At 37.2% G+C, this 26,620-nt stretch overlaps 3 protein-coding genes and 1 pseudogene across 7 annotated transcripts in view; 1 reads left to right on the top strand and 3 right to left on the bottom strand.

The window, feature by feature from the left end:
- LOC308397668 (MAM domain-containing glycosylphosphatidylinositol anchor protein 2) overlaps positions 1–26,620 on the top strand; it is a 198,237-nt gene that overhangs the window by 29,017 nt on the left and 142,600 nt on the right. The gene's annotated exons all lie outside the window — the stretch shown is intronic.
- Positions 13,881–16,239, bottom strand: LOC308397681 (low choriolytic enzyme-like). 2 transcript variants are annotated; one of them, XM_080883729.1, is made up of 8 exons: positions 16,087–16,239; positions 15,898–15,916; positions 15,731–15,778; positions 15,479–15,628; positions 15,275–15,392; positions 14,345–14,523; positions 14,174–14,255; positions 13,881–14,066 (listed from the first exon to the last, which is right to left on the bottom strand). In XM_080883729.1, exons 1-8 carry the CDS (start codon positions 16,156–16,158, stop codon positions 13,931–13,933), a joined length of 804 nt encoding a protein of 267 aa, XP_080739855.1. In that variant the 5' UTR covers positions 16,159–16,239; the 3' UTR covers positions 13,881–13,930. The 2 variants fall into 2 exon arrangements, with proteins under 2 accessions (XP_080739855.1, XP_080739856.1); XM_080883730.1 differs by having other exon boundaries at positions 16,013–16,122.
- Positions 19,281–21,169, bottom strand: LOC308397001 (low choriolytic enzyme-like). 2 transcript variants are annotated; one of them, XM_080882708.1, is made up of 8 exons: positions 21,029–21,169; positions 20,840–20,858; positions 20,673–20,720; positions 20,415–20,564; positions 20,211–20,328; positions 19,745–19,923; positions 19,574–19,655; positions 19,281–19,466 (listed from the first exon to the last, which is right to left on the bottom strand). In XM_080882708.1, exons 1-8 carry the CDS (start codon positions 21,098–21,100, stop codon positions 19,331–19,333), a joined length of 804 nt encoding a protein of 267 aa, XP_080738834.1. In that variant the 5' UTR covers positions 21,101–21,169; the 3' UTR covers positions 19,281–19,330. The 2 variants fall into 2 exon arrangements, with proteins under 2 accessions (XP_080738834.1, XP_080738835.1); XM_080882709.1 differs by lacking the exon at positions 21,029–21,169 and adding an exon at positions 20,955–21,025.
- On the bottom strand, positions 21,301–25,608 carry LOC308397033 (low choriolytic enzyme-like; annotated as a pseudogene). Its single transcript, XR_013974798.1, has 8 exons — positions 25,550–25,608; positions 25,383–25,401; positions 25,269–25,293; positions 25,033–25,179; positions 24,818–24,941; positions 24,346–24,520; positions 24,186–24,267; positions 21,301–24,078 (listed from the first exon to the last, which is right to left on the bottom strand). The product of XR_013974798.1 is annotated as a low choriolytic enzyme-like (transcript).

The following is a 26,620-nucleotide window of genomic DNA, read 5'->3' as shown; positions in this document are numbered from 1 at the left end:
CTGTCCTCCCTTTCAGCACGCTGCCAAACCCTCCCATTTTACACTCCATGGAGCACCACTGTTTTTTATTACCTTACTACACCTCTGGCACAACCACTTCAAAAATGTTGCAGTTTTTACTTTGGAGTATGTTAGAACTAGAAGTGTAGTGCATGTTGGAGTGGAAGTTTATTTCTGTGCCCCAGTAAATTAAAAACCTCCACACCAGCATAGTTCGCATTCAAATCAAAAAGGCAGTCACAAGGTCATCCTTTAACATCAGCACCTTGACATAACGGGTTATGTAATAGTGAGATGAGTCTTACTCCCAGCTCCATCAGATATGGGTAAACACTGGGTAGCCAACAAGGGTGCCAGGAAAACTTGTGTGTATTTCTTTAGCTCCAGGGGTATCTGACAAAACAGCAGTAATTGGACGCCCTGGGATGAAAACATGTTTGTAGAAAATCTACAGATGACCTACAACTGATAAGACTTCTTTTTGTGTTCTCATGTTTCATCTTTTTCTTGCATAATGTCAGATAGTGAGGCAACTGCTCTGAAAATTCCAATCATTTGCATGTTCAGCGAAGTTTCTGATCTAAGTTTACCATTTTTAAATTGCTGAACGTGAAATCATCTTGCTTTCTGGATCTATTTTTACCTTTTCTTTTTAGAGGGTTACTTTACAACAACATCCTGCACCTATGAGGGATATTCTGATTGTTTTTACAGCACTGTGCAAAAGTCTGCAACACCTCTCAATTCTTTATAGTTTGCTAGGAACATGTGGAATAGTTGAAGCAATTTATTGACATCTGTCAAAGATATGTAGAAATATAGGACATAAGGCAAAAACAGAGCTTGTACAATTGTAACGAGCTTGGAAGTCAAACTTTGGTGTGACCACCTTTCTTATTTCTTTAAGTAGTTTTCGGGAACACTTCTCCAGGTTTCTTGAAGGACACTCAAAGCTCTTCTTTGGATGTTGACTGCCTTTTGTTCTGTTTTCTGTCAAGATGATCCCACACTGCTTTAATAATGTCCAGGTCTGGCCTCTGGGGAGTCCGGTCCATGACTGATATTGTTCCACTATGTGTTTTTCTATCCAGGTATGCTTTTACTGCATTAACAGTGTTATACTGATAAATAAAGCTGTTGCCAATGAGTAGCTTTCTAGATGGTATTGCATGGTGGATACAAACTTACAGACTTTTTGGTTCATAATGCCATCAGTTTAATGCATGGCCAAACCATGACAAAGCCTCTGTTGTGGACACTCACTGTTATTCACTGTACCTCTGTAGGTGCATCTCTCAGGTCCTGTGTCAGGTCTTTACTGGATTTTTTCATTTCCTAAAGACATGACTTTCAGATACTGTTCATCTGCTGTTTTTTTGGTTTTTTTAGTCATGTCAATTCTTCTTTTTTCCCGCACTTGTCCAGTTTCCTCAAAGTTGTTAAGGACATGCTGCACACTGTGCCGAGATATGCCAAGGTTCTAGCTAAGATGGCTTTGAAAATCACCTTGTTGATGCAAAAATTCAATTTTTATTATGTTTGGCATTTTTTGTTGATTCAACTAAAGAAATGGGAACAAATGATGTGTTTTTTTTGACAGGCTGCAAGTAGCAAGGTGCCAATTTAACAAAAATCTAAATGGGTTCTTTTCTAAGTTATCTGCTATGTGAAGACACAACATTAGTTAATCTCTTGAGTTAGCTGCCGTTTAATGCCCAAATGTTCGAGAGGACAGAGTTAAGTGGCTTAACCAACAAAAGAAAATCTTCTAAAAATGAACTGGCTCTTTAGAATCAAGATATGAAAAAAAGAGGGGTGGCTCAAGACTTATCCCTAATACTGCACTCTGTAATATTAGTACTTTTTTGACATACAGGATTTCTTCCAATGTTGTTTGATGCTGTGCTTATACTTTCTGACTGACAAGACTGCACTCATGTCTTATGTAACTGACTGAGTGTGCCTTTGAATACTGACTGCTTAGGGTAAAAATGGCACAAAATATCTGTGGCTAAGCAGGAGGGGTTCTGAAATTCAAAAGCATGGTTTATTTTATCTAAACATCATATAGCTTATAAGTTATGCAGTTTGCATCTATATAGGCAAATGTATGAAAACAGTGTAGTTTGGCTGCACTGCTTTCCCCCCTTCTCTTCAATTTCCCCATTTCTTAATTTCTCTTCCTAAAAAGTTTCACACTAGACAAGGTAACATTGCTCAATTTCATGGTCTAATGAGCTTCTCGTCACATGAGGTATGATACTGGCACACAACAGCATGTCAGCTTAGTTATGGGAAAGGGAAAAATATATATATTTTAGCTAGTTTCTTGTGCCAAATGGTGTGGAAGACTGCCCACGCTAAACAACTACCGAGAAAAATAAACTTTAAAGCTACTCAGAAAATTGTGCTTTTGTGCAGATATGGAAACTGAACCATGAGCTATGTTGAAAAGCTTTACATTTGAGAAAATGTGGAATATCTACATTGTTTCAGCTAACATCCTCGCTTTGAAAATCTCAGTGTATGCTCTTTTTACGGTGCCATTCTCACACGTCACTGTGCACACATATGCTAACTCTCACTGCCAGCAAAGCAAAAGCAAACACTCACGCAAATGATGAAAGGATTCATAATCAGAACTGGTGAACTGAAGAAAAAGCTAATGAGCATATGCACTGGTATAGTGCACCAGCACCATCTTCACTATTTTTCAGCACACGCTCCCTTGAAAAATAATCAACTGCAAACCCGCGTTATGTCTAAATGAAGCTAACATGATTGCCTGTCTCCTGAGATGAATACTTGTGCATTTTCTTAAACCCTGATGGTTGCTGGAAGAAGTACGCCTTCCTCAGTTCCCCTTTTCCTCCATTGTTTGTCAGCTTTAATAAATGGAGATTAGAAGGGCAAGCACACAGTAATATGTAAAACGATATGTTATTTCTTTTGCTTGGACATTTTAGCATTGGATCTAGATTTTTTTTAAACATACACCAGTGACCAGCAGTATACTCAGTCTTTATAAAAATCTACTTTTGACTGACAATGTTACCTCACAAACAATGATAGTACTAGACTTGATTATTGGTAAACAAGTTAAGTGCTTACATTACTCATTATATTACTGTATTACTTTCATTTGCAAACACTGACAGGTGCAGTAAATATTATTCATCATCTTGTTTAAAATGCAGTGTTCTGCTTAGAAACCTTTTTCCCACCACTGCACCTGTACTGCATTGGCAGATGTTTCAAATTAGATCAAATTCGATTTTGTATTTTTCCTGTTGGCAAAACGCTCATAACAGGCGACAGTGTTCTTTACATCACCGACTGAGACAAACTCAAAATAGGGTAAGGCTGCTTGATTTGTATGGCATATTGACTAAATTGGGGGAGTCGGAGTGCTTAGCAGAGTGAAATCAACAGATCAAAAAATATAGTAAAAGATAGGCTTACAAAAAATGCTCAATATTCAGATACTAATCAGCAGAGATGGGCAGTAACGCGTTACATGTAACGCGTTACTGTAATCTGATTACTTTTTTCAAGTAACAAGTAAAGTAAGGGATTACTATTGCAAAAACGGTAATTAGATTACCATTACTTTCCCGTAGGAACACTGCGTTACTAAAACCGTGATTTTTTGCGAGAATGTCTCACGACAGTGACGTAAGCGAGTGCGCCGTTAGTGACAACAGCTGTGTGCAGATCAACAATGGATCACATATCGATTGTGGGAGAGAGTATGAGCGTGCAGCGTTTAAAGCGTGGAAGTACTGACCTTACTTTGAGTTTGATTCCATAAAAAGTGACCAAAACATTAGCGTCCATCGTGCGTGGGAAGAAAACTTCTTTTTACAGCGAAAAAACCCCCCTAAACTTCCGAGCAAGCACCGAGTGCGCAACGACGTAATGGGAAACTCGCAGAAACTCGCGGATTCTTCAACTGACCGCGGCACACCTGCACCAGGGTAAACCTCCGCCTACCGCAGTCCTGCTTTACAGGTGAAAATAGAGCAACAGGACCGCTGAGTCTTTGACTTTATTTATGTTCTGCTGTGTTTTACTTGCATCTACTTGAAAGACTGAGTGTAAACACAAAAAATATTTTATTTTATGTGCTGGAATGTGTAGAAAATAGGTTTAAATGTTAAACTAATTTATTCAAGTCAGAGAATGTTGCATATAATTAAATTTTTGCTTGATGCATAAAGTTAAAAGATTAAAACTGATAAAACAAGTTAAAAAAAGAGACTTTTCCATTTGATTACATTTTGTATGATGGATTATGTAGAAAAAGTAGAATTGGGCTGAAAGATCTATCGCTTTATCACCTCTTCAGGTTGTAAATCGTGTTTTTAAAAAGTAACTAAGTAACTAAGTAATTAATTACTTTTGAAAATAAGTAATCAGTAAAGTAATGGGATTACTTTTTTGGGGAAGTAATCAGTAATTAGTTACTGATTACTTTTTCAAGTAACTTGACCAACACTGCTAATCAGTATTACAAATCAGTATCCTATTAGATACTTGCTTCTAACAGTATCACATCCAATAACTTTGTGCAATACTTGCAGACAAGCAGGCACACAGCTTCTCAAAGGACTAGCATCTGAATTAGGTAAAGTTCACAACACTGGACAACGTTTTTATGAGGAATTTTGATAAAACAGCATTAAACAGTTTCCATAACATTAGCATTAACATTAGCTATTAGTGTTTACCCAGTAGCCACTTTAACCTGCCTTACCTGTTATCAAAGAGATAACGGCTAGCAGCTATAGCTAATAATAAAACAGCTGTCCGAGCTAGCAACTGGTAGTTTTTCCCATCTGTAGTTTTAATAGATAGTGTTAATTGTTAAGTAACACAATCTTTTGCGTCTAAAAACATTAGATTTCTCTTAAGTCTAATACTGAATTGAGAAAAGCCTATGGACAACTAGACAGAAACAACAAAAGACTACAATACCAACTATACTTAATCAACAGTGAAAAGCCACGAGAATTGTAACCCTAAAATATTGCTCTCTTTTTTGTTTTTTTGCAATACATCGGTGAACTTAAAAAATAGTGTTGTTGTTATTTATAATGTTGCACGTATTGTTTTAATCTTTTTTTTTAAAGATATCTCTTATTTTTTGTCATTTTCCATGTGGGGATTGTGGGGATCACTATTAAATTGAAGATTCTTGAAAAAGTATCTTGGCAACCCCAAGGTATAAATAAAATATAGAAAATAATAAAGTACTTAAATCAGTTTAAAGTGAATAATATTTAAAATGTAATGACAATGCTTTCAGCATTGAAAGAATACCCTTGGCCATCATCCTTTATTTAGGTCTTGGCTGGTAGTCGATACCTGCAGTACATCAGTGTAATATAACCTGCAGGTGAAAATCAGAGTATTTCCTAGAATAGTGATAACTTTACTTTTGTAATACATTACACTATTAGTGGAGGGCCACCGTACTTGCACATTTCACCAAATAGAGATGTACACTTTTATGGTAAAGCAGGATGTGAATCAAGTTTGCTTTCAAATGCTGGAACCAAGTACCAGGCACTGTTCACACAGCAGGACAAAAACCTTATTTCCCCTGTCTGTGACAATGTTATTGCTTCAATTGCCTATAGTTCCCAAAAGCCCTGACTGGACAAAGAAACAGACAAGATGCCTCCCTCTCTACTCCACACTGTTTGACCTTTCTGCTGATTTAGCATGTCCGTGTGGACAGCGTGCTTTGCTCCAAGAAAGAGACATACATCGCCCGAGTGGACGTTCATGTGCTCTCCAACCCATTCATTCAACGAGAAGAAATTACATTTTCCAATTGTCTGCGGCGATATGATGGAAGTACATTGGGGGCAAAAGGATGTGTGGAGAAACGCAATCAGCACAGCACAGAGCCCACAAACATACCATCAAAGTGAATTTCATAGAAATAACATTTTCAAAGCACAATCAGAAACTTTTGACCTTTTGTGCCAGGTTTTGGAGGTTTGGGAAGTCTGGGTGTGTGCGCTAGGAGTTTGATCCTTGCTTTGTTTGTCATCCTCGAAGTTTCACATTTTTCCCTGGGGGCACAACATGGCTGCATTAATTACAGCTTTAATTGGGAAATATACAAGTATACTAAGTTATAAATATCTTAAATGCGCAGCAAATCTCTGCAGGGACAATATGTCCTCCTAGGAACATTATGCTGTAAACAAAGAAAAAAGAAACATTTAGATAAAAAAAAGGAACATAATTTCCCCTTATTGTCTATATCTGGGAGCGCTAACATTCTTGAAGTATTCAACACTTACAAGACATAAATGTCGTACCTTTGGGAATTGGATTCTAGGCTTCTGGGGATTGCGTCGTAATTTTGTCATCTCATTATTGTCTATTTGCCAGTCTCATTTGATTTTTAGTCTGCACTGTAAAAATGTGCTATGATTAAAATATAGTTTGATTACAAATTATGATCCAATTTACTGGCTAAAAGGGATTTGGGATATGTAACCAAAAACTTAATTAGGAAAATTCCTCAAAAAAGTGGCAAAATGTAATTAACAGCTGTTGGACAATCGCAATTCAGCTGGAATTATTGGCAAGTCCACCAAGGACAAAAAGACTGGCGTCTAATTAGCTGAAATAGCAAGTCCTGTAGTCTTACCTGTGAAAGGAAGGGAAGTTCTGTTAAAATAACATGGAGCGAATGGCCTTGGAAGACTTCATGGGGATCGGAAGCTGTCACCTTCTCCACTGCTCACAATTTCAAATTCATAGTAATAGTAATAACTGCCACATATATGGGGCACAATTCAACATTGTTATTGTATAGCTATTGTAATAATTATACAATACAAACTTCCATCCTTTCAGTAACAAGGCTGGTTGGGTTTTGTGAGTGACATAGAAACTTTGGTGTATGTACTGTCTTTCCAAGTACAGCTGAGCTTCAGTACTGATTTCATTCAAAACTAACAAACTACCAAACAATATTGGCCAGGACACCTAGGCAGAATCTAAATTGTTCACAAATCATAAATGGAAAACAGACAGTGGCGCTGTCCTTGGTACTGAAGTAGTTCCTCTCAATACTACTGTAATACATTTGGAAGTTGTTAAGTTTCAAAATATGGTTTGCAATTGGGATAGAGTTCTAAAAATTGTTTACTGATGCAAACTGTCTTCAGTACCTCAGAGAAGTCTTAAAGACACATGAAAAAGTGTATCACCCATGTGCGCACACTTTTTTTTTCCAGTGGTTTCAGATTACTCAGCCTATCAACAAGCCAAAATATGCAGCAGTGCAGCAGCAAAGAGAGGGATGAAGAAGACTAGTAGCAACTAAATATGGCTGTAAACAAATTGGCTTTACTGAGGAAAGAAATACCGTTAACACATTTGTGAGCACTCGAGAATGCATTCAGTGGATTACAGTGACTACTCCTGAATGTGTAAACATAGCTTTTGTTTGTTTGCAGGAAAATTAAACTGGCCACCTTTAAGAGGCACAATGTTCATTCCAAGAAGTGTGGCATGGTTGGATTTCCTCCTTTATGTCTGTGTGACCGTTCATTCATCCTGTATTGTATGCGGTCATATTGCGGTTACCTTTTACCTGATCCTACTCTATATGCAATTTGGCTGCCTAGTTCCTTTATGCATTGAGCTCCAGAATTTGAATAGTAGCAGAGTTCAAACTTGGAAAGCAGTGATATAAAATTTTAATTCATTCTTTATCAACGTGTTGGAGTGCAAGCTCGGCCTTGTGTTTTGTCCAAATAGCTTTTAAAACTGATAACGAGGTTGCATTGTTTAGCAGTATTTAGCTAATCTGTAGCAGATGGTGTGGATATTGCATTGCGACAGTGCTTTTTAACTCATGTTTCGGTGTTAGCAGCTGAGCAGTAAGCTGTTACACAGTGTTTCCTCTGGCGAAAGCCTAAAAAATTAATAATCAGCTGTTGCTGGATGTCGTGCTCTACATTTAATACCTTATGATTTTAGAGATTTAGAGTTAAATTGAAAGGTGGCTTAATACAGTGGCATGACATCATGCCTGCTGCATTTGAGTGTTTTACTGAATGAAGCAACTCCCTTTGCTGCAGTTATTATGCGTCTAAACATAGAGGTAATATGGTCCCTAGGATGAGAGATCAGTAACTCGTTGTGAATAAACCTGTCAATCTCTCATGGCACAAGCTAGTTGTTGTATCGCTTCTTTGCTGTCTGTCTGTGGTCATCTCACTCGCCCCATTCACGTCTTTGATTACTGTCCCCACCACTCTATTGCCTTTGTTGCCCCCCCAATTCGTCACGTTATCTCCCACCCATCCTTTTTCTTCCTTAACTTTTCGCTCTCTTTCTCATTCTCCACGCTTCCCTTGCTCTCACTTTATCGTAACCCCTCCATCTCCTCCTCCTCCTTTGCCCCGGTCTCATCAGGCAAACACAGAGAGTGATGCGCAAGCACCATCCCTCACATCTCCAATGAGTACCTTGTTATCATCTTGTCCCCACAGCGGCTTTCTGTCTGGCTCCGTCTCAGCTTGGATTCCGTCACTAATGGGACCGCATCATTTTCGACAGCTGCAATTCGTCAGTGTTGACAAACAAAGATGCGGTGCAGCTATGCGAACACAGCTCAAAGGGATTGTAGACTAATGCCTCAGTCTGATTTACACATTTACAAAGGGTATTTTTTTAAAAACAACATTCCTCTTTTTCCACATGACCTGTAAAGATCATATGCATTTATATTGCCTGTACTTTTTTAATTAAAGTAATGTCAGCCATGATCTCTGTGCCAGAGAAAATAATGCATGAAATATTAATTAGACCTCAGAGTGTAGTGGCATCAGACAGTTAGTCGTCAGTGTGCTCTATATGTATGAGCCTTAGATGTTTCAATGTGGCGCCTCAGGCTCTTCGCATCTGTTAAATAGGAGCTAAATGAAACTTCATGAAAGCCTAAACAATAGCACACGTTAGAGTTTTCCTCCATCTCTCAGCCCACTAATCGTCTCCACTGGGCCCTGCAGGGCAACAAGAAAGACTCTCAGACTTTGTATGCCAGTTGACCGCATCTCTAACTAAATGTACTTGTTTTTGTGAGTGTTGCTTTCATCTCTCTCTTATGTTCCAAAATCAAATCCACTGCACAAACAACAGTCTCTGTTTTTTCTGTTTGTTTGTTTCAGCTATTTAATTATGTTTGGAAAAAAAGAAAAGCTACTCAAGGTTATTTTGTAAGATCAATGCATAGCCTGTATTAAAGTTCACATTTGTTTTCAGATATTTTAAAACACAATGCAGCAATACTAGCTACAATTTAAATTTAGCTGAGATTCCTTTCACCAGAGTGGCTATAAAGAAATCCCTCTCTAATGTGAATTTGTATTCAAGTGAGAAAATGTTCAAAAATCTTTGGTTTCTGCCATTTTTTTTTATAACGAGGAGCACTTTTTTCTATGACACCTATCAATCTATGACTTGTGTCTATGTAACACACATCAGAAGTAACGACACTCTTTAAAGGAGCCTGAATTTAAGTGCATGCCAATACTACAGGATTGTTTGGTCTGTGATTTTTAGGTGATTGCTTGGCCACATTGTGTCATATTATATCATGACATCATAATATATTATAACATGATGTTATATTAAAGTGATAGAATGCTTTTATAAGGTGCTTTAGGGGCATAAACTCTACAAATGGACAATTTTGGTAGGTGGCTATGAGGTAACCAAATGATGATATAATATATCATGCCTAATTCATGTTTTATGGATATGAATTTGATGTTATTGTTATGAAATTAAAATGATACAATGATTTTTAAAATGTGATACAGATAAGAACCTTCAGGGACCCAGGATGTATCTGTGTGCCAAGTTTGATTTGCTTAGATTGGAAGAGTTTGCAGACAAAGAGACAGAGATTTTATATGCAGTTGTGTCTTTTGATCCAGTTTGTCTCAAAGATGAAGAGTTTATCTATATTTTATTATTCTTGCCATTAGATGTCAATTTGTATGTTATCTCTTAGATTGGATCTGCTGGAGAAAGGGATCCCCTCATGGTCATTATGGAAAGAGGGTTTACTGTAGAGAAACCACAGATTTTTTCAACATATCTAAGGACATCTGAATATAGTTTTTGGACAGACTTGCACAAATTGAAACCCAGAGTGCAAAATCCCTTTCTCTCCTCCAGACAGGTCGAAAGCCTGACTTGTTGAAAATTTTTGAACATTTTAAAATAGCCTTAAAGGTCAGACTGGCCAGGATGGTAGCACGAGTCAGAGCAAACATTTTAATTTCCTGTTGGTGGACATTAGGCAGTTCATGCAGCGAACTGAGGAGAGCTGTGTGCTGAGGCTTATCGTGTTTGAAGAGAGGCAGGTACACTGATCTGTGTTAATAATGTGGTGGTAAGAGCCATTCATCCAGCCAGCGGTTATGGCCTGCCAGTGTATTACCAGTGACATCACAGATCAGGCTGCATTTGGCTCCGCTTGGCCTGCTCTTATTAGAATAGACATCCTGCAGGAGACCCTGCTGGTCACATACACACTGCCCTTTATAGTATGGTCAAAGAGCATCAGTGAAAGCCTTACAGACAATTCTTTGTAGCTGTTATCAGATAACAGTCAGTATAACTAAATGTTTGGTATGTAGATTAGGCTTGCTTCAAATGGCTGTCTCTGGTAGCATAAAAACCAAGAGGGAAATGTGCGAACAGTCTAAGGAAAGATAGAAATATTCCCTTCGATATGTTTTGATTTATGCTTCGCAGTTGAGAAAGCTCCCTCTCATTTTCATTGAATGTTTTGATTGAATGATTTTTAACCACACTGTATTTTGGCCTGTTTATGCTTTAGTCATGGGATCGTGGGCTCATCTGTAATCTTATTTTAGTCAGGCATTGCAGGAAAATTTTAATTTATAGCTGGCTGGAAAAAAAATCTCTGAGTTTCTTGGAGTCTGAACAGAGCCAGCATGTTAAATATTTCAATAAACAAGTAGATTTTTAATATTTTATGGGCAGAACGATTGATATGAACTGAAACTGCTTTATGAAACATTAAAGGACCTGTGTCCATCTCAAGTATTCAGATTTGCATGGCTTTCTCAGAGCACTGCCAGTGCCATGGCCTTCTTTAGCTGCATTTAAGCCAGGACGCTGGAGAAATACATGCAGCGCTCTTGTGATTGTTAGCGCATTCATACATCATGGGAGGAGAAGAATTTGCTTAACAGGAATCTGTTCTCTCTCCCAGGCATTCTCCTTCTTTATCTCACTCCAAAACTCCTCTGATATGCGTTTCTCGCCCAACGCTGCTCTCTTTCACTGGGGTGAATACAGAAGAATAACACTGCATAAAATTTCAAAGGGTGAACAAAACACATCCAAAAGCGTGGGATGTGGCCAAGTGGAAAAAAAAATTCTCTGCAGGGTTAGGGAGTAGAAGGAGAGGGGTTTATCTTGTGTACTACCACATCTGTGCCTTTCCACAGAGAGTCAGCTTGTGAATTTTGGCTTGCTGCGTGTACTGCAGTACTGATTCACTCAGATAAAACAAGGTCTTCGCAAATGTGCAAATCCCAAACTTAATTACTATGAACCAAAATGGAAATGAACTCAATTATGAAGATATTGCCACATATTTACCTGTCAGTCTTTTTTGTATCTAATTAAATTCATTTCTTTGTTTTTTGCCACTGTTTCCCTACTTTATTTCCTTAGTAAATGGCACTAAAAATATGAGAAGATACACTCAGGGAAAAAAATTAAGTTATTTTGTTAACAGAATTTTATTGCACATACAAAGTTGTTTGTAAATTAATGTAAATATTTATTTTCATTTACAAAGTTATCTTTGTTGATACATTCAAGATAATTTGACCTGCAGTCTTTTATTACTGGTGTACTACTCATGATGATTAGTGAAAAATATACTTTGGAGGGCTCCCCAAATATTATTATGTTGTTGACTAGTTGCAGCAGTCATTATTTTATTTTTATTTTATTTTTATTTTTTTTTACTTTTCATCAACCTGAGAAAAATGACAACATATTGAGCTGAGATTCTCTCCTGAGAATATTCTACTGGACTCCACATGCTCTTATTTTGAAATTCTAGTCACCCTTGCTTTCCTCTTGCTTTTTTTTACTCTGGAGATTTGGTGGATAATCTGCATAACACATATTAAATTGTGTTTGTTTATAAATAATCAATATTCATATGTATCATGTTGAAAAAACAATCTTGATATTTGTAAATTAAAAAAATTACACTTATTAATCATGTAAATTCCCTGCACCTGTCATAGACATCCGCATGACGTCCAAAAAAAATTACCCAGTCAAAAGTGAAAATGTTGACCATCATATTGATGTCCAAATTGTGGACCTAGTCTGGATGTTTCATAGAATTGGTCGTGGACCCACGGACCCAATATAGAGATGATCTGCATGTTTATCTGACCTCCAATGTTTAGTGGGATTGGACAGTCAGCTGTTTTTGTCACTCCGTCATTTATTTGTCACACACTAAGCAATTAACTTATTTGCAAATGAGCAGCTTGTGAACAGTACTGTTTAGTTTGGACACTGCTACCTCCACAAACTGAAACAGAGTCTGTGGAAAATAATGGCGTGTCAGTCTGTGGCCTCAGTTTGAAATACTTGCCTAAAGTTGATTCAACCTGCAACCTTGCTTCTTTTGTGTGAAAAAGGATAATGCATGATTATGGCCAAAATGGTTATAATGAATAATAAAAGTTCATAGCAAGGTACTCAACAGCTGGGAGATCCCTCTCTGGTTCGCTTCTGTGCTATATTTTGCATATAATGCAGGTAATTTTACTTTGAAAAAATATCACAAGGGGATAGCATAGGGTTTTTTCCTGTTTTTTCCTGAAGCCTTCATTACTCAACATTTTTAATGGAAATATATCTTTGGCCAAATGGTGATTTTGGTCCATCTCTGTGAGCTGGTCTGATATGCTGAGGTGCTGTGCAGGCTTAGTTTTATCGACGTCTGAGTTGATGCTGGAGGACTGACGTTATCAAACACTTGACTGTGTTTCTTGGCCTTTGTGCATTCGTCATATTGCTGTTAGCGATGGTAAGGAACATCATCATCAGGTGGTGTGGGACTGCTTTTGCATTTTGTTTCATAAGTGAAATTTATGATTGAGATTAAAATGTGATTATTGTACAGCCCTATTGTGAAGCATATGTTCGTTTTGGCTGTCATTGCTAAGTGAGCCAGGTTCGTTATTTTTTCTTTTTTCATTTGTGGCCTGGGGCTGTGGTATTATACATGCTCACACTGAGTTAACTGTGACACATTGAACAGAACAGAATCAAAAAATGTATATTTATGAGTTACACCTGTGTTAGTGGGAGTAAACTGTTAATATCTTATAGCAGATGCCGTAGACGGCACTGGTACAACAAGTCAGTATGACTTCTTCTTTAGAAAGATAAGTTCTGATTATCTACTAGCTTTCAGAATTAATAGTTCATTCAAAGTGTGTCCTGAGACGCTCTACCAGTTTGCATTTATATTGTTTCTACAGTAAGTCTGGATGACATGTGGTGGCTGAATATTGCTAATTTAGGTTATGATACCACTTGTAATGGAGAATTATGCATGGTAAGGACCTTTCTTTCCAGGCATAATTCATATATGATGAAAAAAATTGTCTGAGGATTTATTGATTTATCTTCCATAAAAGGTAAAACTACCAAAAAGAAATAAATGAAAATGAATGAAGGCAGGAAAGTTTAAAAATATGGTTGAATTCATATGGAATAGCCTTTCTTATTATGTGAATGTCAATCACAACAGAAAACTCAGAAACAACTGGAGATGTCACAATGCTTTATTATAATGCTTTTAATATTTTCTTCCTGTTTACTTCTTGCACTGGTAAAGTATGTTGACCCTGAGAATGTCGATGTCAGACATGCCAACAATCTGGCCGATGGGAACATTGGGATCGGGGATGGGAGTTAATGTTTCTGACTGTGGAGTAATTCCGAAGGCAGTCCTATAATTAGGAAGAATTGCAAGAGGCGATTAAACAGAATTTGTTTCTGTGCAACACAATTACACTTAGTACATTTGACTTAAGATTGTGTTTTTGTTCAGGCTTACCTTCCATAGTGCATGACAGAGGAGTAATCATATCTAGTGTTGAGATTATCGGTGTCCATCTTGTCAAAATTGTTGAAATAACCTGTGGGAGAAAGACAAATAAATTAAAAAGACCAAGCATCAGAACAGTCTTATTTCAATTAGTCATCATTGAGGCTTTGAGATTTTTACCTTTTATGATGTTTTGCCAGTTGACTCTGATGTACTGGTCGCGGTCGCTTCGAGTGTGTTCATGGTAGAAACCAAGTGCATGCAGCAACTCATGCTGGATGATACCATGCTGGACACAGCCAAACCTCTGCAGTGACACCACCTGCTTGTCTCCAACACGACCCAGCAAAGAGAAACAGCTAAAAATGTAAACAGTACAAGAAGCCAGAGATGATCGTCAGAGGAAGACAGCTGACATTAGTCTGATGTTTAACATGTATCGAGTGAAAGTTTGAACAACTAAGGAAAAAAAAGTTGAACTGAAAAAGTAACTTTCCACTGTTTGACAAACATGGCAATACAGTTTAAAATTGTTTTTAAAGTTTTTAGTGTTACACCAAATTGTATATTACTCTTTTACGCTGTGCCTGACTCTGCACGGATCGGCTGGTTTGTGCCTCTTCCTTACTTTTGTTACAAATGCTGATACAACATATTGGCAAATAGCTAATACTACAAAGTTATGTTTAGAATTGCCATAAATGTTCACAATATTTGTTTCTTCTACCAATATGCATTATGCAGTAGCTGTAAAAATGAAGGGATTATTTATGTAAAGTTTCAAGTCTGATGTAAGAACAGTAATTTATCCTAAATTTAGACACAGTGTATCTATTTTTATTTAGCTGAAACCACAGTGATTGCTAACCTCAACCAGATGGTTTTATTGCTTAACAAGCCAAAGTGTGGGACTGTATGAGAACTCTCATCTGGTAATGAAACTGTTCCCAACTTTACAACATCTCCTTTACACAAATTATTTAAATGAACATACTTAAAAAAATAAATTATTTACTGTTTGTTTTTTCAATTTCACTGCATATGCAGTCATTTTCTGTGATTTCCATGCAGTGTATTTTGTTTCAAGTAGTGCTGTAGTAAATAACTTACCCATATTTTGGTTCAATACTTAGGTACGCGGTCTCTGACGTCCATGGAATGAAGCGAACACAGGTTGCTGTTTCAAAGCCCTTCATGGCATCTAAAATGGTCTTCTTCTCACCATTATCTACAGTTGTGAATAACTTAATCAGTGACGTAAGTGTTTTACTAGATGAATGTTTGTGCTGTAACATGCACCACAGTTAAACCCACCATATTTATCACTTAGAATGTAAGGAACGTCAACAGTCCCAGATGTGAGAGACTTTGGCCATCGACAGGAGTATTGCTTATTTGCGCACTTCAAAGCATTTCTGGTTCTTGGAATGAGTATGTCTCCTTCCACCAGAAAATCTGTAGATCCTATTGAAATAATGATAGAATGACTTTTCATTCTATCATTTGACACTGATAATGAGACAAGGTATTCCCCCCCCTCTTGTAATATAATGACTAAAGGCTCACCATTGTTCATTCTGAGGATGGTTGTGGTAATGTCCTCCCCAGAGATCTCTATGAATGCAAGAAAATCAGAAGTCATACAGCTTTGTTGTTACAATGAGAAAAGTGACAATGTGACACAGTTAGTTATACAGAGCTGCAAAGAGATGAACCAAGATTTGTTCATTTACCATTCTGACCAGCATGATCCTGTGAACAGAAGATAGAAACAAATTTCACTTGTATTGTAATTAATGTTGTTGGATTTAATGTGTTGAATGCTACGTTACAGATAAAGATAGGCACCAATGTTATGGGAGATGCATCATGTGGTAAATGCAGTATTAACAAGCAATTCTACTTTTTAATTAATTAATTACATGGTCATGATGAGCATTACAGAGGCCCAGAAGCAGCAGCAGAAGAAGAGAAACTGTTGTTGTCAGGTCCATTTTGGTCCAAAGATGCTGATCGTCAAGGTGTCACTTCAGGAACTTCACTTGTCTTCCAACGAAGTGATGCTAAAACCCATTCGGGGATGAACTTATATGCAAGGTGTCCAGGTGTGTCTGTGTACCGAGATTAGTGATAGGGGTTCAGAAGGCTTTGCCTTAGACACATAGCTGCCCTGTCCAGCATTTCCCACTGTTTCCACACTAATGCTTTTATTCTGGGGGGATTAGAGTGACCACAGGCTGGTGTCAACTTGCTTAGCATAAGGCTTTTTTAAACAAATATTTTAGTAAGTTTTAAAAATAGTATTTAGAGATCAGTTCAACTAAAATGTGCAGCTTTTGACAGATTAACATGAAAATAGAACCACTATTATAATGTTAATAGAAATATGGTGCAGTGAAAGGTGTGCTGTTTTTTTTTGTAGAGGGGGAGATGTACTGCAGCTTAGGGATGTTAAACTCATTTCACATTGGGACAAGTGAAATTCATCTTTCTGTCGGTGTAAAGAACGTATTTAAACCTCAAGATACTTTAATATAACAAAAAGCAGTTTCATTTTTTTTTCTTAATGATAAGCAAATGCTGCTGTTGTTAATGAACGAAATCTGTTTTCAGAGTCTTTGGGCTAAAATCATAAGAAACAAAAGTGTAAAATTACAGAAAAAGTCCTGGTAGCTCATTGGCCAGATTGTCCTTTCATCATAAAGCAGAATGTTTTTGTTAATTCCCAGAAAAGGTCCTATTTAATTTATGTATTTATTTTGTCAAAAAAACAAATCAAAACAAGCAAAAAAAACCCAAAAAACCCAGACATTTATTTTGTCATCTGTGAAAAAAACAGGACCTTTTCGGAACTTTACTTCATTACTTTGCTCCATAAGAAGGGAGGTCTTTATCATTAGGACAAGCTGTAAAATTTAGGAAAATACAGCCCAAAGTTTATGTCCTTCTTCACATTTTCCAAAGGCAGAGGGCTTACTATTGGTCCAGTACCTTATATTTGACACCTCTACTGTAGATGAATACTGAGTAACATCCGCTGTGGTTAGTTGAGCTCTCTGAAAACATATTTATTTGTTTTGTGGGCAGCACAGTGGTGCAGTGGTAAGCACTGTAGTCTCACAGCAAGAAGATCCTGTGTTTGAATCTGTTGGGTGGCTGGGGCCTCTCTGCGTCAACTTTAAACATTATCCCTGTGCCTAAATGCCAGGTATGAAGACTTCCTCCCACAGTCCAAAGGTGTGCATGTGAGGCCACTTGGTAATTTTAAACAGGATGTGGGTGTGAATATCAGTGTGAACGGTTGTCTTACACTGTGTGTTAGGCCTCTAATAGAAATCAGTTCCCATAGAATCATACATCAAAATGTCCAGTGTTATACCAGCAAAAGCGGAACCACAGGTCTTTATGTCTAATGCCTTCGGCTGCAACAAACAATTCATAACTCACCCATTTAAGCTCTATTAAAGTTTGCAATTTGATAGGGAGAAGCTAACACAGGCAGTTGTAGCTGCATGCTAGTAAGTGCTAGACATCACATCAGCTGAATCTGAATCACTAGCTTAAACCTTGCAGTTATCAGGAAAACAAACTTGTTCAAAAACATGAGAAAATATTTGAACATGGCTTATTCAACTTACTCAACTTAGGTAAATGAATGTTTTCTTCTTTTTGTTCATCAACAGCATTTCCAGGCACTATTATAGGAGCTACAGTAAAAATAAAAATAAATATAATTTCATAATTTTGATATCAAAAGGTAACAAAGGTATTGGTGCATGGTTTATTGTACAGCCCATCCAAGAAGTCTGAGACATATAATCTGGGAAATTCTTGCATTTTATTTTTTGGTTACTTTCCGGTAATTGCCGGTTTCTTAGATGACTAAACAAAACAAAACAGAAAAAAAGAAGCTGATGACCAAAACAGCAAAAGTGAAAATTCAAGTTAGTTTCCAAACCAACACATTGGTTATCATCATGCATTTGAATAAACCAAGCATATTTTTCATTAATCTGTTAATTCTATAGTAATAGATAGTTAACAGGTTGAATAGGTTTGATTTATAAACAGCACAGGACAGCTTCATCTTAACTAGTGACAAGTCAGTGTTTTCTAAATTTTGAGGAAAATAAAAAGAATGAAAAGCAGCTGTACAGAAAGCAAACGTCTGATGTAATTAAATAAGCCACATTACATATTAACTGGAGAGGATTGCATTTGTATACGTTTTACACAGGTTTTGGTACAATATACAGCATCAGAATAGAAGTGAAACTCTTATTTGACTGAGCAATCAATTGCCAGTCAAGAAAAAATGAATCAATTCTCTTGATTTCGCTTCTCCAGTGTAAGAAAAGTGTTTTCTTGATTTTGGTTTTACATTATTCCAAAAACAGATTCTGAACTCCAATTTAGACCGGAGGAATTTAAACATGTTTTTCTTCCAGTTTATTGACAAATGCAACAGTCCATGGATCCAGCTCTAAATAATAAGTCAATTTTTTTTTTATTTCACTTTGACTTCATCATTTCTGGGAGGTGTAGTAGTAAATGGAAGAAGTGGACAAAAAGAGAACTTCTGGCACCTTGTTCCTGAACACCAAACAGCAGTGATGACATATCCAAGCCCAACACTGATGTGGTCCTGTGCTGTACATCACAATGATGTGACATTTATTATCAGTGGGGAAAAATTACACTGTGTGTGTTAGAGAGAAATGGTGCTGCAAACTCTGGCATCTGTTTATGTGTACTTCAAATTCAACGTATTTGTATATTTTCCAATGTTTGCATGAAGCATTTTGAACATATATAAGTACTTTTCTGTGTATATGTGCCACCTGGATATCAATGCCTGTCCACTTCGGGGGATCTACCTGGGTACACAGGTAATCCAATTTGATCTTTTACTTCACACATCTGCACTTGGCAGAGAATAACCTTTAGAAAACGTAAGCTTTAAGACTTTTCCAGCATCACATTTAGCTTTATTCATTTCCCATAAGAAGTCAAACTAGCAAAATAAAATAAATTCAACCAAGTTTAACAATATGTGATATGGAATAGCCTTTCTTATTATGTGAATGTCAATCACAACACAAAACTCAGAAACAACTGGAGATGTCACAATGCTTTATTATAATGCTTTTAATATTTTCTTCCTGTTTAGTTCTTGCACTGGTAAAGTATGTTGACCCTGAGAATGTCGATGTCAGACATGCCAACAATCTGGCCGATGGGAACGTTGGGATCGGGGATGGGAGTTAATGTTTCTGACTGTGGAGTAATTCCGAACGCAGTCCTATAATTAGGAAGAATTGCAAGAGGCGATTAAACAGAATTTGTTTCTGTGCAACACAATTACACTTAGTACATTTGACTTCAGATTGTGTTTTTGTTCAGGCTTACCTTCCATAGTGCATGACAGAGGAGTAATCATATCTAGTGTTGAGATTATCGGTATCCATCTTGTCAAAATTGTTGAAAAAATCTGTGGGAGAAAGACAAATAAATTAAAAAGACCAAGCATCAGAACAGTCTTATTTCAATTAGTCATCATTGAGGCTTTGAGAGTTTTACATTTTATGATGTTTTGCCAGTTGACTCTGATGTACTGGTCGCGGTCGCTTCGAGTGTGTTCATGGTAGAAACCAAGTGCATGCAGCAACTCATGCTGGATGATACCATGCTGGACACAGCCAAACCTCTGCAGTGACACCACCTGCTTGTCTCCAACACGACCCAGCAAAGAGAAACAGCTAAAAATGTAAACAGTACAAGAAGCCAGAGATGATCGTCAGAGGAAGACAGCTGACATTAGTCTGATGTTTAACATGTATCGAGTGAAACTTTGACCAAATCTGATCTGATAGTTAAATGAAACTGTTCTCAACTTTACAACATCTCCTTTACACAAATTATTTAAATGAACATACTTAAGAAAATAAATTATTTACTGTTTGTTTTTTCACTGCATATGCAGTCATTTTCTGTGATTTCCATGCAGTGTATTTTGTTTCAAGTAGTGCTGTAGTAAATAACTTACCCATATTTTGGTTCAATACTTAGGTACGCGGTCTCTGTTCTGCGTGGAATGAAGCGAACACAGGTTGCTGTTTCAAAGCCCTTCATGGCATCTAAAATGGTCTTCTTCTCACCATTATCTACAGTTGTGAATAACTTAATCAGTGACGTAAGTGTTTTACTAGATGAATGTTTGTGCTGTAACATGCACCACAGTTAAACCCACCATATTTATCACTTAGAATGTAAGGAACGTCAACAGTCCCAGATGTGAGAGACTTTGGCCATCGACAGGAGTATTGCTTATTTGCGCACTTCAAAGCATTTCTGGTTCTTGGAATGAGTATGTCTCCTTCCACCAGAAAATCTGTAGATCCTATTGAAATAATGATAGAATGACTTTTCATTCTATCATTTGACACTGATAATGAGAAAAGGTATTGCCCCCCCCCCCCCTCTTGTAATATAATGACTAAAGGCTCACCATTGTTCATTCTGAGGATGGTTGTGGTAATGTCCTCCCCAGAGATCTCTATGAATGCAAGAAAATCAGAAGTCATACTACGTTGTTGTTACAGTGAGAAAAGTGACAATATGACACAGTTAGTTATACAGAGCTCAAAATTTGTTAACCCAGATTTGTTCACTTACCATTCTGACCAGCATGATCCTGTGAACAGGAGATGGAAACAAATTTCACTTGTATTGTAATTAATGTTGTTGTATTTAATGTGTTGAATGCTACGTTACAGATAAAGATAATCACCAATGTTATGGGAGATGCATCATGTGGTAAATGCAGTATTAACAAGCAATTCTACTTTTTAATTAATTAATTACATGGTCATGATGAGCATTACAGAGGCCCAGAAGCAGCAGCAGCAGAAGAGAAACTCTTGTTGTAAGGTCCATGTTGGTCTTGATGTGCCAGTGGTGAAGGTGTCAATTGAGAGACTTCACTTGTCTTCCAATGAAGTGATGCTAAAACCCAGTCAGGTGTGAGCTTATATGCAAGGTGTCCAGGTGTGTCTGTGTACAGAGATTAATGGTAGGGGTTCAGAAGGCTTTGCCTTAGACACATAGCTGCCCTGTCCAGCATTTCCCACTGTTTCCACACTGATAATTTTATTCTGGGGGGATTATAGTGACCACAGGCTGGTGTCGACTTGCTTAGCATAAGGCTTTTTTAACCAGCAGGAGATTGTCTTGGGAAAATACAGCCCAAAGTTTATGCCCCAAAGCAATATCTGAAAAATGATAAATATAACAGTGGATTCATACAATGTAAACACTTTGAAGGCGCTGCCTTTACGTTTTTTAAACCTTTAATAACCTGGCTGCAAACAGGTTGCGGTGTGTGTGTTTAGAAGTAGAGCTACTAGTAGAGCGTCTGTGAGTCAGGTAAAGTCTTTACCTGTACTTGTTCACCACCTTCAACAGAAGCTGAATTGCATTTTGATCTCTATCTTCTTTTGCAGCAATAATATATTCCAGAGAATAATTTATAATAATAAATGTATGACAGTTACACCCCTGATTTGATAAATGTTTTTGTAAGTTTTAAGAACAGTAATTACACATCAGTTTGACTAAAATGTGCGCTTTTTGACAGATTGGTTAATGTTAATGGGAATATAGAACTGTAAAAAGTGCATTGTTTATGCTGCAGAGGGAGAGATATACTGGACATGAATGCTTAGTAACATCAGCCGTGGGAGGTTGAGCTCTATGAAAACATATATATTTGTCTTGTAGGCAGCACAGTGGTGCAATGTTGAGCATTGCAGCCTCCCGGCAAAACGATCCTGTGTTTACATCTGTTGGCTTTGCTGGGCCTTTCTGTGTGAAGTTTACATGTTCTCACTTACATGTGCCTAAATGCCAGGTATTAAGAGTTCCTCCCACAGTTGAAAGGCATGCATGTTATGTCACCTGGTGATTCCTGTCCCAAACGGTCATGGCAGATATCCATGTTATTCCTGGTAAAAGGGATTTTTTGTTTCCACTCTCACCAGTGCTCTTGCTCATAGGGGGTCATGTGATTGTTGGGGTTTTCTCTTTTTTCTCTTTATTTTTGTTTACCTTACAATATAAAGCAGCCAATGTTTTTGTGATTTAGCGCAATATAAATATAGTTGAATTGAGTTGAATTGAATTTAAAAAGGCTATGGCTGAGAATATCAGTGGGAATGGTTGTCTGTCATTCTGTGTTAGCCCTGTGAGAAGTGATCTGTCCAGAGTATACCCCACCTTTTGGCCTGTGACAGCCATCATGCCCCAATTGAGAAAGCAGTTAAGACAATGCATGGATGAGCATTTATTTGCTGGTTCAGGTTCTTCTATTTACACTTCAAGAAAAATCTTGGTTATACCATCTTCTAATATCACTATTTCTTAGATTAATTGTATGAATTTTGAGTAAAGGCAATCAAGTGTAATTTTGAAATAAAAACCATGATTATTACTTGATTTCTGTTTGCTGAGGAAACAGAAATCAGATGATTATTGCTTTAGTTTGGAGCTACATTGCTGTAACCACCTACGATGCAGTTTTTTTCCTTCCACACAGAACACCCTATTTATGCCAAAAGAGCAGCTCATTTTACTGCTGGTATCAGAACAAAGCTCCTTTTTGTTTTAACCCCCTATGAGGTTGATCACTAATAACTTAAGTGCTACACATTCCATCAGTCCATTTCATAATAAAATGCACATTTGCTTTTTTATTTTATTCTGGCTGTAACTGGTTGTTGTGTTAAAATGTGTTGTTTCAAATAATATCATTTCTTCAATTACTCGCTATAATTTCCTGTATTCATTAATCAAGCTCTTCTGGCACAACAGTGATTATCTCATGAAGTCTGGGCCTTGTTTATTAGACTACAATGAGCAAAAAAAACTATTTTCTAAAACCTCAGAATGCAGAAATGAATTGTTTAGCGCAAGAGTATTTACATTTATTAAATCCTCACTAATAGATCATCATCCTCCAGACTGTTGTTTACAGGAAAGAAGAGGTACTGTCTAGCTTTCTGGCGCCATAAACCGTTTCAGGGTCTGATTTTGCATGACAGGACTGGCGCTTTTGAAGAGATTCCATCACAGCAACCTTTAAATGACGTGGTCCTCTGCTGTACATCACAATAATGTGGCATTTATTATCAGTGAGGGAAAATTACACGGTGTGTGTGTTAGAGAGAAACAGTGCTACAAACTCGAGCTTCTGTTTTATGTGTGAACTCCATGTACGTCAAATTCAATGTATTTGTATATTTTACAATGTTTGCATGAAGCATTTTGAACACGTGCGTCTCGGTGTGTATGTGCCAGCTACATGCCTGTGCCTGTCCACTTGGAGGATCCGCGTGGGTGCACAGGTAATCCAATTTGAGTTTTGGAGTCAAAGCACAGCACGAGTAATGTTCAATGATGTATGACCCATCCATTCGGTTGAGCTTTATTTCTAATGCTTTGCAACTGCAAGAAGAGGTAGATCTCATTCAGCTGGATGTCAGCCTAGTGGAGCCCACAAAAAAATCTGCTTTTCTTTCTTTGTTTTTACACATCTGCAGTTTTCTTAGGTGGAGAATAACCTTCAGAAAACCCAAAGCTGTAAATTCTTTCCAGCATCATATTTAGCTTTATTTTATTTCTCGGTGGCATAGTTTTTGTTAAATTGTGACATGTTATTTTTATGTTACTTTGCACTAATTAGCACTATCATTTTTTAAATAAGGTTTTATAAGATAAATTTTGAGTGTGCACCCCCCCACCCAAATTGATGACCATCATGGTAGAACTGAAACTTCAAAATGTTATTTCACAAATCATCACAATTTTTGGGGGTGGGAGTTAATGTTTCTGACTGTGGAGTAATTCCGAAGGCAGTCCTATAATTAGGAAGAATTGCAAAACCCGATTAATTAGAATATATTTCTGTGAAAGAGATTTACATTTAATACATTTGACTTAAGATTGTGTTTTTGTTGAGCCTTACCTTCCATAGTGCATGACAGAGGAGTAATCATATTTAGTGTTGAGATTGTAAGAGTCCTTCTTCTAGAAGTCAATGTAATAATCTGTAGAAGAAACACCAATAAATTGAAAAGATTAAGCAATGAATCCGATTTCAATTAATCATCATTTGAGATTTTTACTTTTTATGATGTTTTGCCAGTTGACTCTGATGTACTCGTCGCGGTCGCTTCGAGTGTGTTCATGGTAGAAACCAAGTGCATGCAGCAACTCTGGGTGATGCCATGCTGGACGCAGCCAAACCTCTGCAGTGACACCACCTGCATTTCTCCGATACGACCCAGCAAAGAGGAACAGCTAAAAATGTAAACAGTAAACAAAAGTAGAGAAAATAATGTATAGAAGGCAGTGAAATTTGTCTTATCATCCAGTCTGTGAATGCTTCTTTACTATTAGCTAGTGCTAAGGAATATTCTAACAGACTACATGGTTGCTGTAGTACTTGGAAAAATTAAAGCGTTATAGTTTATAATTTGCAGTACTTTTAGACAAAATCTATTTATTTACATGTGACTGAAACTACAATATTCCTATCTTCAACCAGATAGTATAACTTTGACCTTCAATCAAATAGTAGTCCAGTAAATAACTTACCCGTATCTTGGTTCAATGGTTAGGTATGCCCCCTCCACTGTGCGTGGAATGAAACAAACACAGGTTGCTGTTTCAAAGCCCTTCATGGCCTCTAAAATGGTCTTCTTCTCACTCTCACCATCGTCTACAGTTGTGAATAACTTAATCAGTGACGTAAGTGTTTCACTGGATAAATGATGTTAATGTGCTGTGGCATGCATCACAGTTAAACCCACCATATTTATCACTTAGAACGTAAGGGATGTCAACATTCCCAGATGTGGGAATCAACAGGCTATTCCATCAACAGGAATAGTTTTTATTTGGGCATTTCATGTTTTTCAGGAGGAGTATATCTCCTTCCACCAGAAACTCTGTCGATCCTATAAAAATACACGAAAGAATGACTTTTTAGGCAATTGACAAAATAAGAAAGCGCTGTTTTTCTCCAATATAATGATTGGATACTCACCATTGTTCATCCTGAGGATGGTTACAGCCGTGTTTTTACAATGAGAAAAGTGAGAATGTGACACAGTTAGTTATATGGAGCTACAACGAGGCAAAACCAGATTTGGTCACTTACCATTGTGACCAGCATGAGCCTGTGAAAATAATACAGAAAAAAAATATAGATAGTCGTTTATAATGTTGTGTTACAGATAACTATAGGCGCCAATGTTATGGGAGATGCGACATCTATTAAAAACAGCATTTACAAGCAGGTTTAGTTTTTAGTTAGTATTTCCTTACATGGTCATGATGAGGCCCAGAAGCAGCAGCAGAAGAGAAACTCTTGTTGTAAGGTCCATGTTGGTCTTGATGTGCCAGTGGTGAAGGTGTCAATTGAGAGACTTCACTTGTCTTCCAATGAAGTGATGCTAAAACCCAGTCAGGGGTGAGCTTATATGCCCAGTGTCCAGGTGTGTCTGTGTACAGAGATTAGTGGTAGGGGTTCAAAAGGCTTTGCCTTAGGCACACAACTGATTAGTGTGCCCTGTGTAGCTTTGCCCACTGCTTCCACACTGATAATCTCATTCTAAACTTGTGCTATAAACATTCAGTGTAAAGAGTTTTCTGGCACTGCTTTCAAGTAGTAGTTTTTAAACCATTTACACACCTGAGAACTAAAGGCTGAAGTATGTGTGTTTAAAATTGTTGTGTTGTTGTGAATCAGTTGATTTTCTGCTTCTTCAGTTGGTGCGGATAGAGAAAAACACTTGTAGGTTTATGCTGCTCTGTTATATGTACTGTTCTACCTCCGGTAGTGTTTTCAGAAGTTTTGTATCAAAAGGTAAGGTACATATTGGAGTGTGATTCATTGTACAGCCCATCCAAGAAGTGTGTCGCAGGCAGCAGGTTTTATTAAAATTCTAACATTTTATTTTTTTACGTTACTTGCCGCTAATTTTTTTGTTTTTGTATATGATTAAAAAATGTAAAATAACAAACTCGTGTGCAAAATGTTCAAACTGAAACTGAAAACTTTAGATCATAAACCAAAACAATGGTTCTTACCATACATTTTTTAGAATCAGCATATTTTTAATTGATGGTGTAAAACTGTTGTAATGGTGAGGTAGGTGGTTGGATAAATCTGATTTATATACAGCACAAGACAGCCTTCATCTTAACTAGAGACAAGTTAGTGTTTTCTAAATTTGGGAGAAAATAAAAAGAATGAAATACAGCTGTACAGAAAACAAATGTCTGATGCAAATAAAGAAGACATTACCTGGAGAGGGTTGCAGTTGTATAAACTTTTAATGGGTTTTGGTACAATATACAGCATCAGAATAGAAGTGAAACTCTTATTTGACTGAG

This window comes from Rhamphochromis sp. 'chilingali' (assembly GCF_963969265.1).
Source record: "Rhamphochromis sp. 'chilingali' genome assembly, chromosome: 5".
NCBI classification, from domain to species: Eukaryota; Metazoa; Chordata; class Actinopteri; order Cichliformes; family Cichlidae; genus Rhamphochromis; species Rhamphochromis sp. 'chilingali'.
Note: the sequence above shows the minus strand (reverse complement) of the source record. Positions and strands in the feature narration are given on the sequence as shown.